The following is a 15,919-nucleotide window of genomic DNA, read 5'->3' as shown; positions in this document are numbered from 1 at the left end:
TATGGCAATGTTGCCTAATATTGCCCTCCGTATATTATAATGGATTGCGTCCACTAGCAGGAAAAAAAGCAATCAATTTTCGTTTATATTACGAAATACAATATATTTCGATAAAAACTTGCAACATCTGATTTCCTTTCCATAATACAGCGTCCCACTAAATTTTCTTCTTCGTAAGTTCAGTACTGTTGTAATCTTTGGAATAAATCAAAGGAGTAAGTAATATGCTACGTAAGAGATTTGACAAATTATAGTACAAAAAATAATACTTCAATAGATATTTTTTTCTTGCTTTGAAGTATTATAAGCATTCATTAGAAAATTATTAGTCATGACTACATTTGATGTTTTTAATCCATTGAAAAATATAACACCAAGATTTACAGACGATCAAATTAATGAAATCGTTGAATGGTTCGACGAAAATTCAAAACCGCAACTAATAATAAATGAGGGGGAGCCCACACCTGTCATAACTATTCAGAAGTTCATAAATTTTTTATCATTAAAAAAGTACGTAAGTGTTAATAACTCAATAATACTAGTCGTGTTTTTTTGTTATCAAGCTATCCAGCACATAAATTGCCCCTAATAGAGAAGTCTTATCTTCACACCCCCGTCAGGAATTATGGGTGTTTTTACATGTTTAGATGAGATTCCCCAATAATCTTGAAATTTAAGTTACAGACCTTTGCCGAGTACTAGAAGAAAGTAACCTCAAAATTCACAAACAACACTATGAATGTACGCACTTTTCGCGAATGCAAAGTGTTGGAATTTCAGTTTTCTTAGTTCAGCTTTGTTTATCCGCCAGCCAGCTGAAATAAAATTGTATCTCAGTATTAGCCAAAAACAGCAACCCTATGCCTACGTTCTGCATAGGGTATTATGCCGAAAGAACTGACAAGTCAAAGAAAACTATGAAATTGCAGACACTATGCATTCGGGCGAACTTTACGTCTTTATAATATTGTTTGAACTTGAATACATGTTTATTAACATATTATTACTTCGCACCTAGCTAATCTATGTTTATAAACACGGGCCTCAGCGTTGAATTAATCAACAGTTCGTATATATATATACTAGCTTTTGCCCGCGGCTCCGCCCGCGTTATAAAGTTAGTCGGGCTAAAGTTTTCCGTTATAAAAGTCACGCTATATATTTTCCCGGGAGCCTATGTTCTTCCCAGGGTCTTAAACCGTCTCCATACCAAATTTTATCCTAATACGTTGGGTAGTTTTTGAGTTTAACACGTTCGGGCAGACCGATGCAGCGGGGGACTTTTGTTTTATGATATAATTTTGTAGAACTTTTTAAGAGGAACAATCCCGTCATACATTATTGTTGCATAACTTTAACCGTTTACGCAGCGCACGCAACAGAAGCTCTCAAAACTAATAAATTGTCCCCGTTTTTGCATCATGTTTCATTACTGCTCCGCTCCTATTGGTCATAGCCTGACGATATATAACCTATAGCACTCCAGGAACAAAGAGCTATCCAACACAAAAATATTTTTTCATTTCGAACCGGTAGTTCCTGAGATTAGCCATTACTGCTCTGCTCCTATTGGGTATAGCGTGATGATATATAGCCTATAGCACTCCACGAATAAAAGGCTATCCAACGCAAAAAGAATTTTTCAGTTTGGACCGGTAGTTCCTGAGATTAACCATTACTGCTCCGCTCCTATAGGGTATAGCGTGATGATATATAGTCTATAGCACTCCACGAACAAAGGGCTATCCAACGCAAAAAGAATTTTTCAGTTCGGACCGGTAGTTCCTGAGATTAGCCATTACTGCTCCGCTCCTATTCGGTATAGCGTGATGATATATAGCCTATAGCACTCCACGAACAAAGGGCTATCTAACCCAAAAAGAATTTTTCAGTTTGGACCGGTAGTTCCTGAGATTAGCGCGTTCAAACAAACAAACAAACAAACAAACAAACAAACAAACAAACAAACAAACAAACAAACAAACAAACAAACTCTTCAGCTTTATATAATAGTATAGATATATATCGCGGCCTAGGGGTGGCAGCGGTCTGGTGAGTGGCATAAAGCATCTGGGCACAAATAAGGGCCATATTTAGGTCAACGCCATGTAAGCATGCTACGAACAAATTGGTTTCAATCCCCTTTTTCTTCCGCATAATAAGCACATGGACGCGGGACCTGCGGCGCAACACAAACATACTTGACTTTCTTCAAGTGTACCTAGAATACATTTCTAGGTACTCTTGAAGAAAGGCTATGTCATGTGCTGACCGGCCTAGGTCAAAACCACTGAAAGTGAAAATCTTGTTATAATAACCGATAAATATCTCGAGTACATTACCGCGTGCCAGGTATTTTTTTACATACTTACCAAAGAAAAATCTCCCACCACGCGGTTGTCTATTTCAAATGTTTGCAGGCTTATATTTTTTTATGAATAGAAAAGACCCAAAAGGCAGAAACAATGTTGAAGTGGAATAAAGCATAACGATGTACTTTTTTTTTCAGATTCCACCGAAGAAATTTCCATTACCCTAGCTATTTTGAAATAATGACTGAAGCCGAAAATCTTAAGGCGGGTACAACGAAAATGTTAACGAAGGACCAATTTATATACATGCTAAATAAATGGGTTATCGAACCAAATATTACACACGAATTACTTTTAGCATTCAAGGTTCAAAATATTATAAATAACACGATTCGAAAATATTTAAATAGTATATTGCATTTTTTATTGAAAATTATTATAGTTTATATACATTTCGTATTTTTAGATTTTTGACACAGAAAACAGAGATTTTTTAGAAATAGATGACCTACAAATCATCGTGACAGGATACGGCGATGTTTTCAATGAATCTGAAACAAAAGAAATGTTACGAGATGCCAACGTCCGAGGGGATGGAAATGTTTTCTATGCAAATTTTATTCAAAGTTTATTCAGTATTGCACCAGAGCTCAAAGATTTAAAAGTAATGTATTTGAATGACGCTTAAGTTACCTCCCTAACATTAGAACTGCCAAAATATAAAACAAGTTGGTATTTACAGATTGAATATCTATATGATAACCCTGATGAAGATCCCTCTGTGCCACCTGAGCCTATTATTGAAGAACAACCAAAACCGACATCAGCAACTGTAGAAACTGGACCAACAACACCACAATCATCACCCATTCCACCACCCCCTGCAGAAAATAAATAAAAGATTTTGTTATAATCAATAAATATAATATTATTATATAAAAATACTGAACGCTTCTTAGGGTACACAAATATAGAAACGGCGATCGTCATTATGCGATCGTAAAAGTAATAACATCGATGCACATTTTGAAGACTTTCAAACCTCTCTCCCTTTGGGTGCAGTAGATAATATAAAAGATCTATTTTAATCCTATTAAATATTAATACGTCACTGTAATTACTAACGGCCGGTCTCAATAATTTGCTAACATAACTGGAATCAAAACTGGAATTAGATATGCATTTCTACGCTAAAGTAACGTCGACTGTTTGTGCTGTTTTAATAGCACTATGCATTGATAATGGCTCTATGTCAATTATTATCTTTGGCAAAAACGAAAAGCATGACAGTATAGTCCATTGAAAAGTTAAATTTGGAGTTGCGTTTTTTAGAGGACGCAATTTTATTTTTTTGAAGTGTAGGGGGGGTCAGTGTAAAGCTAAAACCAAGTTTGTGGGGTCGCCACCCTTGTCCCACGGCCGCTATCTTGAAAATAGGGGTTGAAATGGTTTTACGATGTATCTCTTAAACTAATTATCTGACAAAAAAAATGTATAAACATTTTTTGTTGCAAATTAAATTCTCTACAACTTTGGTTCAGTAACTGTTTGTCGTAGAACTATAAATAAAAAAGTTATAAGCGAAAATGTTAAGAAATTCCTGAGAAAAATTCAATGTTAAGCAATGTCCATTGCAACGTCATTAGAACGTGTGTTTATAAGATTCATAATCCTTTTTTTTACTCTCATTACGTACAACACAAACCCGCGGTTGTCGGCTTGTACGCGAATTACTTGGATCCTGAATCGCTTTGGCACAGATGAAGCAATTGTTCTTAAAAAGTATGTACTTTCCGTAAAGTATGTACTGTCCGTGGTAAAGTAATGCTCTTTGGTATAGTACTATCTAAAAAATAATACACAATTTATAATAACTGTATTTTTTTTTCAGACTCACGCATGTGAAATTTTTTTTTAGAATAATTTCCATAGTCGACTTAAAAGTAGTTTGTGAATCCAGAACTCAATATATATATACGCAAAATGCTATTCAACGGCAGGTATTTTAAAATTGTTTCGCGATAATCTTTAATATTTTATTGGTAATTATGTACCTATACTTCGAGTTTAAAACGTAATCGAATACTTTTATTATAGTACATGTCTCATAATCAACGATCATTATTGTCTTTGGAATAGTAGACACGATTTGTCATTTGACATACATGACATGTAGTTCGTGTTGCAAATAAAATTGAAAACATATTCATCTTAATATTTCCCTTCACGTTATATGATAATAAATGATGTTATAGAATTTCAGAAGATTGAATATTTTATTAGCTATAGTGTAGTGTAATTGGTGTCTTTATTCATAAATAAGTTGTAAATAGAATTAGGCCAATGGATCTTGAGGACAATGCTTTGGGTTTGACCCATGAACAAACTGATAAAATATTGCAATTTCAAGATTTAACCGGCATAGAAGACATGTCAATATGTAGGGACGTTTTGCAGAGGCATCAGTGGGATTTGGAGGTAAAACAAAACCATTTCTATTACGCGTGGCCTATTACTAAGTGTTTGATAATTTTACAAGTCTTGAGTAGTAAAATTAGATTGATGTTGACATCGAACTGTGTCAACAAAAAATGGTTTCATAACATCCTTATAGCATATTATTTTAAGTTCTTCATTATGGATTTTAACCATAACAATTGCAACCAACCAGTGGTTCTCAATAAAGGCAACTCGTCTCGTTATTTCCAACGCAAGTCCTACGTATTGCTTCTTTATAATAAGATCTATGTCTAATATTCATCTGTAAAACCTTTTTGTCTCAGGTGGCGATACAGGAGCAATTGAATATAAGAGAAGGGAGACCTTCAGTATTTGCGACGGAAGCACGCGCCCCTCCGGTTGTGCATGACCATATAGGACAGCAAGTGTTCACAGATGAACCTCCAGAGGGGCCCGGGGGCGTGCGAGGGCTGTTGCGCTATGTTGTAAACCTAGTAGTATCCATGTGCTATAGTACAATTACATCTGTGTTAAATTTACTTTTAAGTTTCGTTCGTACCGACGATAGGAGGTGTAAGTATTTTTAACTATTATTTTTTTTGTAAAGTATCAAAGTATTTGAAAGAAACGCTCTGCTAATGATATATTTTTTCAATTCTTTTGTAATTACGGTGCATTTAGCTAAGTTTGGACAGTTATTCAATGAGTAGAGGTTTAATTTTTTGTGATACAGGCATATTATACATAAAAGTGCTAATCCTTTAAGTTACTTTTTGTGGTATTTTAGTCATAACTTTAAAACAAGTAATAATATCTTTATACATATTTAAAACCCTTTAAATAGATTGGATGTTATTATTGGTATTAAGAAGGGCTAAATCCATTTTTTTTTTATTTCACAGCCCACATATTCTTTGTAGCATCAGCTGCAATATATAGGGTATAGCAAAAAGAAACAGTCTCACAACATATGTAACTGAAACTAAAAAATAACTAGTTTCATGGTACTATGCATTATGCAATCTCCCCCTTTATCATGGATATTTCTGCCTTTAAAATTTCGTCATATTAAATTTTAAAGGCCGAAATATCCATGATTATTAATTATTTTTACGTTTTTCTTTCAACTGCGAGAACTAATCACTAACTAGACGTGAATTTAAATTCTTTACTTGCCAATACTTGTTTAGTTACCCAGATTAAAGCCGAAACAAAATGTATGAAAATGGACCTTGAGCTACCACCTTAATGTAACAAAATGCTGTTTCTGTAATTTTTTTTCCAATTATGTAATACTATTTATGTTTTATTTTAGTGGTGACAGACTCCCTTGGAGATGTTATGAACTTCATAAGTAGTTACACATCACGATTCAACCCACATCCAGTGTTCTACCAGGGCACATATGCTCAGGCACTTAATGATGCTAAGAATGAGCTGCGTTTCCTCATTGTATACCTTCATTCAGAATCAGCTACAGAGACACAAAACTTCTGCAGGTATAGTTATCTAAATACTTATATTTTGGCTTTAAACTCTGTATTTATTATATAAAAATATCAATATTTGAGATGTTGATGCTCCAATCATTTATTAATATTTTCAGCTAATTTGTTAGTTTATAAAAAAATTCAAACATGTATCCAATTTTAACTCCATTTTATATTTGCAGGACAACACTCGCTGATCCTGAAGTGATTGAGTACATAAACACGCATGCCCTGTTTTGGGGATGTTCAGTGGAGAGCGGCGAGGGCTGGCGCGTGGCGCAGTCGGTGGGCGGGCGCCGCTACCCGCTGCTGTGCGTGGTGTGCGTCCGCGATCATCGCATGACGGTGGTGGCGCGCAGCGAGGGCTCCTGCACTCCGCAGCAATTGCTACAGCGCCTGCGCAGAGTCGTTTCTGATAATGAGGCGCATCTGGCCGCTGCGAGGGCTGATAGGTATGATTCAAAATTGTTCAGTGATGGATGGCTTAATTGAAAAGCTGTTGAAATTTGTTAAAACAAAAAAAAAACAACACACGTCGCGGCTTTATCGCCAGAGCAGTAGACAGAGATGCAACCAAGCCACGCACTTTTTTTCCGTCACAATCGACATTATCGCGGTATCAGATTCGAATTCCAAATATCAGGCTAGTATTGATTGGCATTGTATAGTTGGAGTTGAGTTTTATTTGTTTACTACAGAGTGGAGCGTGAGGTGACGGCTCGGCTGCGCGCGGCGCAGGACGAGGCGTATGCCGAGTCGCTGGCGGCTGATCAGGAGAAAGAGCGCCGCCGCGCTGCCGACCGCGCCGCCAGGGAGATGCGCGAACACGAGGACCTGCAGCGTCGACAGCTGGAAGAGAAGCATCGACAGGACGTATGTGCCATTTATAATAATTATAATATATGTGTAAAGTAGACACCAAAATACGTCGCGTGTTCGGGATTTTACTGTGGCTACCTACTTTTATAATACTACTATATTAAAATATTTCAACACTTTGACTGCGGACTCGAAACAATGAACTTCAACCTGTGCGGCGCATAAGGCACAGATACGCGCATTGCGCCTTAAAAAATTCAACTGTTACGAAAGTCGCAGTCAACGTGGTAATGAATGAATATTAGTCAATAATGAATAGAACAGTGATTTTATTAGTATACGGTAAATAATCAGTGACCATTTTGGTCTTTAATAAAGTTCAACCTACTCTAGTTATGTAGTAAGCAATACGTAATAATTTCCCATGCCAGTTGGTGGAAGCTCGCGCGGCGATGGCGGCGCGGCTGCCGGCCGAGCCGCCCGCCGGCGCCGACACGGTGGCGCTGCTCATCCGCCTGCCCGGCGGCGAGCGACTCACGCGCCGGTTCACACTCGCGCACACAACACAGGTTACCATAGTTTCGCAGTTTGTTAGCTTTATAAAATTCATTCTATAGAAATAGTAAATACTATACGTGTTTGGCCTAATTTTCAATTTATAACCTGTTTAAATATTACTTACAGGACTTGTATGACTTCGTGTTTAGTCATCCGCAGTCACCAGAGGAGTTTGAGATCACGACCAACTTCCCCAAGCGGGTGTTAAAGCGTGGGGCTGTCAATTTGCTGGAGTCCGGTTTGAAGGACCGCGACGTGTTGTTCGTGAACGATGTCAACGCATAAATCTAGTGCCCGATAAATATTATATTGGTCATCTTGGGAATAAAGCGTCAGTCAACCACACGATTGTTAATTTTTTGATGTACAGTCAGCAACAAAAATAATTGAACAAATTGAAAAATTTAATCGCTTTTATACTTTTGTTTATTTATATTATATTATTTCACTGAGGTAAACTACAAAATGTTTGCCATTAAAAACAAAATATCAAATGAAAGTTAATGTCTATAAAAGATTTGATATTTATAATTTGTTTAGTTTTTTTTTTGATTGTACATGCATTTGCTTTTATATTCTCTTATCAATTCATTTTGCACTATAAAACATTAAAACAATGTCATAAATAAAGCAGATAAATTGTGTCCATCTGTGAACTTGTAAATATAGTGTAAACTAATTGACCACATTAAAAGACTTATCAGATATTGGTAAGATATCAATAATTACGAGTATCGCAAACGAAATCGGTGTTTAGTCTGAAGTACATATTTCCAAATCACTTAGTTATAGAATACTAGGCAAAAGGAGCTATCATTTGATTTAAATTTATTAAGACATTAAGAATTATTAAGGACACCAGCAAGAGGTTTTTAAGGATAGGAATTTTTACCCTGGTCGCCCCTATAGCATAGGTTGAAAAATAAGCTAAGTAAACCATGTGGGTATCAACTACTTACACCTCTGCTTGCCTTGTCGGGAACACGGGATGGGCTTATGGATTTAGAGCAATTTTTAGAAATAAGGCTAGAAAGAGTTAGGATACCTACTTATTTTGAATTTGTATAAATTCATAGGTACTATTGTACATTGAAAAGATGTCACTGTCGTCACTGTCCTTAACTCACTGCTATTGGAAATAGTGTAGGTACATTTATTTAAAAAAATATTTTCTTACACAACGCGCAATTTGTACAAAATTTTATGTACGTCACAAAAATATAATATTAAAGGCGACTAGCCCTGTAAATTCTCGTATTATTTATTTTTTTCAAGGTAACTATTAAATTGAATATTATATCTGCCAAGATATAAACGCCCATGAACTTAATTACCTTTTTTTGAAAAATATGAATATCACTACACAATAATGAAGTCGAAGTTAATATTTTCACCTTGTAAGTGTCTATACAAAATATAGGGTTTAAATCATCAATTTTAAATTGATGTGTATTCATTTTGATTATATTGAATAACTAGCAAACTTAATGCTTAGTGTGCTATTTTTGAGGCGGAAGGTTCCTCAATTTTTTTGCATTAAATATTTGATAGTTTTTAGGTCAATATCATGACTAGAATAAGCGCGGAACAACAGAATCAAAATACTTTCAGACTTAAGATGACGTTTGGGATTTCAAGAGTGTAAATATTCATTTTAGTCGGGCGATACTGCCGTGCTAACCTCAAAAGTGGTATCTCAAAAAAAAAACTTGATTTTTATCAGATAGCTTAAAGAAATACCTATCCATTAAACTTACCTAAATAACGGTATCTTTAGAACTTGTTGATAATAAACCTTGAAAGAGTTTCTCTATCTCAATTTTACATATAAAACTATATTTACAAAACTTCGATTATCTCGAAATAAGTCTTCCCTCACATGCCGCTTTTACGCTTAGCACAGCAGGATAGTAATTTGCACTATATCAAAAAACCCATGGGTAGCATGCATTCATTGCCTTGCGTTATACCTACCTGGTCGTTGTACAATGTTGAGCTCTATATCCATAGGCAAAATTCTAACCAACCAAACAACTAAAACCTCTGAATTGACTATAAAACCATGTTTTGCATGAATTGTCTGTACGTAATTTTGTTTTCCAAGCTTACTTGCCCCAATCTTTGTCGGCGTTTTTCCGCGTTACTGCTACAGAATAAGTAATGTAACTTATTTTTAAAATAATAGTAGTCACTACACTGTTTAGTGTTACAAATTAATTTATTAAACAAGTACAGTAAGTCAGAAAAATACATACTAAGTTGAATTAAAATTCGAATTTGTTATGTTATTTTGTGGCAGATAGTCGACAGCACCTATGTCATTATCTTTAGGTAACATTGGTTAAGTTAAATCTCTAGTAAGCCAGCATAATAATATGATAACATGTATCTTATTTATATAAATTTCATTGTTTGGAATAAATCTAAGATTAGAATTAATATCTAATGAAAGTTCCTTTAGAAAGAATAAATAATAACTCTCAGTTTTTAAACATTTGCAATCATTTATTGCACATAATAATATTTCAGTGATATATATTTTTTCCGTGTGATATGTATGCGTAATTATATCAAAATTATTTGGTATTTTTGTAAGAAATTAGTTTTTCATTGCATTTATTATGTTATGCGGTATGTCTGTACATGGAAAAAAATCTTCTATTTCATCGATTTCGCATTCTGTTGTCAATTTGAATATTTTTTTAGTATTATATTCAAGACCAAAACGCAGTTTTATCCAAGTCAATATATGACCAAGACAGTGGTAGGAAATAGGTATATTAGGTATATATTTTTTAATAAAAAAATAATAAAACTTTAATATTTTATTTATTCAAACCTATAGATCAACAACACACCAAAACATATACCTGGAATGTAGGCACTTTTAAATATTTACAATAAAGAATAACATAATTTTAAGAAAACTGCATACAATATTGACCTCATAATAACATAAGTACATCTATCACACAGCTCAATCGGAATATGTTAGCTTTTGTATAAAGATAACAATAAATAAAATATAACCATTGTTACAAAACTTCATGTTATTTACATCATATTGAGAAGCAGATATATTTTAAATTTTTAAACTAGTATACCCAATTTTTCCAGTTTTCCTGTGGCTAGTTAAGGCACCCTCTACACATGCCTGCCCATGCCTGTAAACTTAACCTGTGATTATCTTCAATCCGACTAAAAAAGTTGAGGGTACATGAGCTTAGTGTTATAGCCAGCGAACATATTGCAATACACGAGCGGGGCAGAGGAAAGATGCAATTTGAGGAATCTAGCCCCAGCATGAAAATTTTGCACTATAATTTCTGTTTCATTCGGTATTCACCAAATTTGACATTTAACGTGAAGGGAACAATGGCGCTAAATGTTCATCCTAGGGTCAATAACCTCATAAAAATCATAGGAGATCGCTGGATGCAGGCCGCTTCCAATAGCTCGATCTGGAAATCTTTGGGGGAGGCCCATGTTCAGCAGTGAACATACTGCTGCTGATGCTGATGATGATGATGAGGGATAATAACAGTGTGGATTTCACAACTACGTTGTTTGTGAATATTAACCCAACCGTGACTATCATACCACAGGAGATTCCAAGCCGTTGCCAGTTAGTACGGTATTTAGCCATTTTATATTAAATGTCCGTTATTCTTTTAAGAAAAGGAATACAAAGAACAATAAAACTACATTTGCTTTAAGTACTTTGCTGATTCTTGGTCTAAGAATAGGATCACAGATCACTAATATCTCAAATTACATCTCAAAGATGTTAAAACTAAGCCGATGGCATAGCAATATTCTTATGATCTTATTATTTTTTGGATTGGAGTTTTTTGTAAATGTACCTCATCATAATGGCTTCTGCTGAAATACTTTTTCAGGATCATTTTATGTACCGCCAATATTATGGCCACCTTATTCAGGCTAGCAAATAGGCACAAAAGCAGATAAACATATTTAGAATTTCGAAACGCTTCTACTAATTAACTTCAATCGTAATATTCTTCTTTCTGTATCCAAAATAAAGTAAACCCTGTGATTATATTTCGTGAAGAAAAAAACGATTATTGATTAGGCGACAAAGTTTAAAAGCGATTTGAAATTTGAAATTTGATTAGCTACTTTTGTTTTTGACGGTACATACTTACTTATCTAAACTATTATATAAAGCTGAAGAGTTTGTTTGTTTGTTTAAACGCGCTAATTTCAGGAACTACCGGTCCAAACTGAAAAATTCTTTTTGCGTTGGATAGCCCTTTGTTCGTGGAGTGCTATAGACTATATATCATCACGCTATACCCAATAGGAGCGGAGCAGTAATGGCTAATCTCAGGAACTACCGGTCCAAACTGAAAAAAATCTTTTTGCGTTGGATAGCCCTTTATTCGTGGATTGCTAGAGGCTATATATCATCACGCTATACCCAATAGGAGCGGAGCAGTAATGGCTAATCTCAGGAACTACCGGTCCAAACTGAAAAAATATTTTTGTGTTGAATAGTCCTTTGTTTGTGGAGTGCTCAAAGTTATATATCATCACGCTATGACCAATAGGAGTGGAGCAGTAATGGCTAATCTCAGGAACTACCGATTCGAACTGAAAAATTCTTTTTGTGTTGAATAGCCCTTTGTTTGTGGAGTGCTCTAAGTTATATATCATCACGCTATGACCAATAGGAGCGGAGCAGTAATGGCTAATCTCAGGAACTACCAGTTTAAACTGAAAAATTCGTTTTGTGTTGGATAGCCCTTTACTTGTGGAGCGCTATAGGCTATATATCATCACGCTATGGCCAATAGGAGCGGAGCAGTAATGGCTAATCTCAGAAACTACTGGTCCAAACGGAAAAAATATTTTTGCGTTGGATAGCCCTTTGTTCGTGGAGCGCTATAGGCTATATATCATCACGCTATACCCAATAGGAGCGGAGCAGTAATGGCTTATCTCAGGAACCACCGGTTCGAAATAAAAAAATATTTTTGTGTTGAATAGCCCTTTGTTTTTGTAGTGATATAGGCTGTATATCATCACGCTATGCCTAATAGGAGCGGAGCAGTAATGGCTAATCTCAGGAACTACCGGTTTAAACTGAAAAAATATTTTTGTGTTGGATAAGCCTTTGTTCCTGGAGTGCTATTGGCTATATATCATCACGCTATGACCGATAGAAGCGAAGCAGTAATGAAACATGTTGCAAAAACGAGGAAAATTTATTAGTTTTGAGGGCTTCTGTTGCGTGCGTTGTGTAAACAGTTAAAGTTATGCAATAAAGATGTATGACGGGATTGTTCCTCTTAAAAATTTCTACAAAAATATAAAACAAAGTCCCCCGCTGCATCTGTCTGCCTGAACGTAGTAAACTCAAAAACTACCCGACGTAGTAAGATGAAATTTGGTATGGAGACAGTTTGAGACCCTGGGAAGAACATAGGCTCTCGGGAAAATATATAGCGTAACTTTTATAACGGAAAACTTTAGCCCGAAATAGTTTATAACGCGGCCGGAGCCGCGGGTAAAAGCTAGTTATGTTATATTACTCTACTGTACCTTACCTTTGTGCAATATTCACTTTTCAACAATGAGATAGAAAATACCATTATCCGAAGCAACATATAACAACATATGTCGACATGAAATAAACGTGAGACGTCCTTAAAAAGTTTCATTGGTAGAAGCAGTCGTAAAAATGGAAACAGTCAATATTGAATCGGGCCAACTTTAGTTTGGGTACCGCACACGTCAATCGAAAAAATATAGTCCGGAGATTTGATTTAAATTTTTTACGAATATTTTTAATCAGAAAACATAAGGCCAACCTTTAAAGTATTTTATACTGTAGGATAAGAACCATCATATTTTATTATATGTAGATAAACTAAGATACTGGCTATTAACAGTGTTGTTAGAATAGAGATATACTTAACGTGCATTCGATTTTTGAAAACAAACGATTAAATGCCTTTCATAAACGGACGGAAGGACAAACGGACGGAGGTAAACTATAAAGATTTATAATTTTGCCAAGGAACCCCAACAAAAAGGAGTTTTAGATAAGTAAATTGTATATTTTAACCTGTGTGAGCTGTGATCCTAGACTTATAAAATTTTTCGAAAACGTAAATATATCAATATCAATAACAACAATAAAGCCTTAAATATTGCTTTCTTTATTCATAGGAATTCTTTTGATATTGCTGAAAAGTTATTTGAAAAGATGTAGATATTTCGTACGGTCGACATAGAGAATAAATAAAATAATTTCACTTACAATGATCAGTTACAATAATAGAATTTGTCTTTCTGTACATTGAGCTCTAAAACTGAAATCACAATAAATGCCTACGCTAATCACAAACATATTGTTACAAAATTATTGTTAGACAATTAATAATACTCTAAAAAGCTATATTATCACACTCCTTTTGATTAATTTAGCGTGTAGAAAACTATTTCTTACTTTGTGGCTTTTTGGTGCATATTTAAGAACCTTACTTATATAAACTACACAAAGTAACGAAATCTCACTCTTAGGACATTTAAATGTGTTATTACTGTACTAATGCACTATACACAATAAGTAATAACATTTAAATCGAAAAATATTGCCACTTATAAGCTACTTACGTACAATTGAAAATGTAATTCCTGTTATACTAGTTTAGTTCGGAATTTAGATAAAATGCATTAGGTAAGTATGCCAATAAAGACTATTTTAAATATTTTACCCCATATAGAGCCATTAAATTCTATTGAATTTTGAGTTAAAAAACTTACTTATTGCTTGTTTACATCTTTCACATGGATTCGGTTTATTTTCCTATAATCGTTGGAAAGGCGTAGATAATTGCGCCCTAGTAACTCTTATCTGTAGTGCTTTTGTTTAGTCTTTATGTATAAATGAAAATACATTATAATTCTTTAAATAATTACAAACTCCGGCTGCCATCCAGATAATATATAAAATAGACAAAACATTGTTTACTATTTTTACTAAAATAAGCCCCAATATATCAAATTATTTACAACATAATTTTCGATATATAAAATAAGAAACAGTTTTTCAAAAGGAACTAAATCATTCAACCCATAAAAGCATGTATACAGTTTTCTTTCATGCCTTGTTTCTTCAGCAAATCGAGCGCAGTGTGAGTAAACTCGGTTGGTCCGCACAAACATGCGAAATGCGTGCATTTGTCTATGCATTTCATTGCATCTTTTCCTAATATGTCTACGAGTATCTGTTTGGTGATACGGCCTTTATGACCAGTCCACGATGAGTTCCCGTCTGACAGAATGTGAGATACCTGTAATCTGCAAAGGAAAATAATTGTAATATGATGTTTAAGCTAGACAGACGTTAGTTAATTAATAGCGGTAAGGTAACGAAAACCTTGAAGGTCAGTCGACCTAATTTTAAAATCGTTACATGAAAAAAACCTTTGTTTAAAATATCACTACATATTATACAATTTAATAATAAAAGTACTAACAAAAAATCGTAGTTGGTTTTTGCGTTAGAACACAAATAAAATTACCCACTACATGTATAGTGGGCCATGTTAGGAACCGGGCTTTCTTCGGATATCACTTGACCTAAAATAATATTAGATTTCATTCATTTCATTTTCAAGTGATATTTCTATATATTACGTAGGTGATTCCATTTATTTATTATCGCATTTTATCGGGTTTTTACCGATGACATATCTAAACACGTGTTACTGGGTATTAAAGATGGTTTCATTATATTTACGGGTGAAATACCCTGAAAGTAATTTTATCAATATTTTTTTTATTTCACTGCCGCGGTTACGAAGGTTTATTGTGGTACGACTCTGAGGTTTCGGGTTCGAATCCTGAGTCGGGTTTTTTTACTCAGTCTTGGAGTCTAAAATTCGTGGCCGATGGCGATAGAGGCGTTCTCTATCACAACATGAGACGGAATACACTACTCTGCCTACGCCTTCTGGCATAAAAGGCGTAAATGTGGTTTGTTTTTAATTTAAAGTTTGTGTGTATCCATTTAAATTTTCTTACCTATTATCTTCTTTCGCCATTTCATCGAAATTCTCATAAAACAAAATATCATCTTCTGTTTTGTTGAAAAATAATAAATGTGCTTGTTCACTGAAACAAATATTTCAAATGTTATTATTTCGTTCTCTTAAACTGAATAAGGGTTTAATTATCTAGATTTATAGATAATTTTGTTTTACGCAAGAAATTATATAAAACAGAGCATTCGATAACTGTGTTCAG

General features: G+C 34.5%; 3 protein-coding genes across 5 annotated transcripts in view; 2 read left to right on the top strand and 1 right to left on the bottom strand.

Moving 5' to 3' along the window:
- The first annotated feature begins 222 nt into the window (after nucleotides 1-222).
- Nucleotides 223-3,236, top strand: LOC115455811 (calmodulin-like protein 6). The gene is made up of 4 exons (XM_030184540.2): nucleotides 223-513; nucleotides 2,513-2,681; nucleotides 2,782-2,979; nucleotides 3,058-3,236. The coding sequence occupies exons 1-4, from the start codon at nucleotides 332-334 to the stop codon at nucleotides 3,211-3,213; spliced, it is 705 nt and encodes a 234-aa protein (XP_030040400.1). The 5' UTR covers nucleotides 223-331; the 3' UTR covers nucleotides 3,214-3,236.
- A 1,212-nt stretch (nucleotides 3,237-4,448) lies between these two features.
- On the top strand, nucleotides 4,449-10,414 carry LOC115455816 (FAS-associated factor 2). The gene is made up of 7 exons (XM_030184553.2): nucleotides 4,449-4,793; nucleotides 5,099-5,348; nucleotides 6,091-6,274; nucleotides 6,448-6,717; nucleotides 6,964-7,138; nucleotides 7,516-7,653; nucleotides 7,769-10,414. The coding sequence occupies exons 1-7, from the start codon at nucleotides 4,659-4,661 to the stop codon at nucleotides 7,925-7,927; spliced, it is 1,311 nt and encodes a 436-aa protein (XP_030040413.1). The 5' UTR covers nucleotides 4,449-4,658; the 3' UTR covers nucleotides 7,928-10,414.
- A 3,011-nt stretch (nucleotides 10,415-13,425) lies between these two features.
- The window catches only part of LOC115455785 (cytochrome b5 reductase 4), a 64,319-nt gene continuing 61,825 nt past the window's right edge, over nucleotides 13,426-15,919 (bottom strand). For all 3 annotated transcript variants that reach the window (XM_037437057.1, XM_030184491.2, XM_030184493.2), the window contains 2 exons: nucleotides 15,698-15,787; nucleotides 13,426-14,971 (listed from right to left, as the gene is read on the bottom strand). In XM_037437057.1, the coding sequence (XP_037292954.1) occupies nucleotides 14,740-14,971; nucleotides 15,698-15,787 (322 nt within the window). In that variant the 3' untranslated portion in view covers nucleotides 13,426-14,739. The remainder of the gene's footprint in view (nucleotides 14,972-15,697; nucleotides 15,788-15,919) is intronic.

Source organism: Manduca sexta, chromosome 10, assembly GCF_014839805.1.
Source record: "Manduca sexta isolate Smith_Timp_Sample1 chromosome 10, JHU_Msex_v1.0, whole genome shotgun sequence".
Lineage (NCBI taxonomy): Eukaryota > Metazoa > Arthropoda > Insecta > Lepidoptera > Sphingidae > Manduca > Manduca sexta.
Note: the sequence above shows the minus strand (reverse complement) of the source record. Positions and strands in the feature narration are given on the sequence as shown.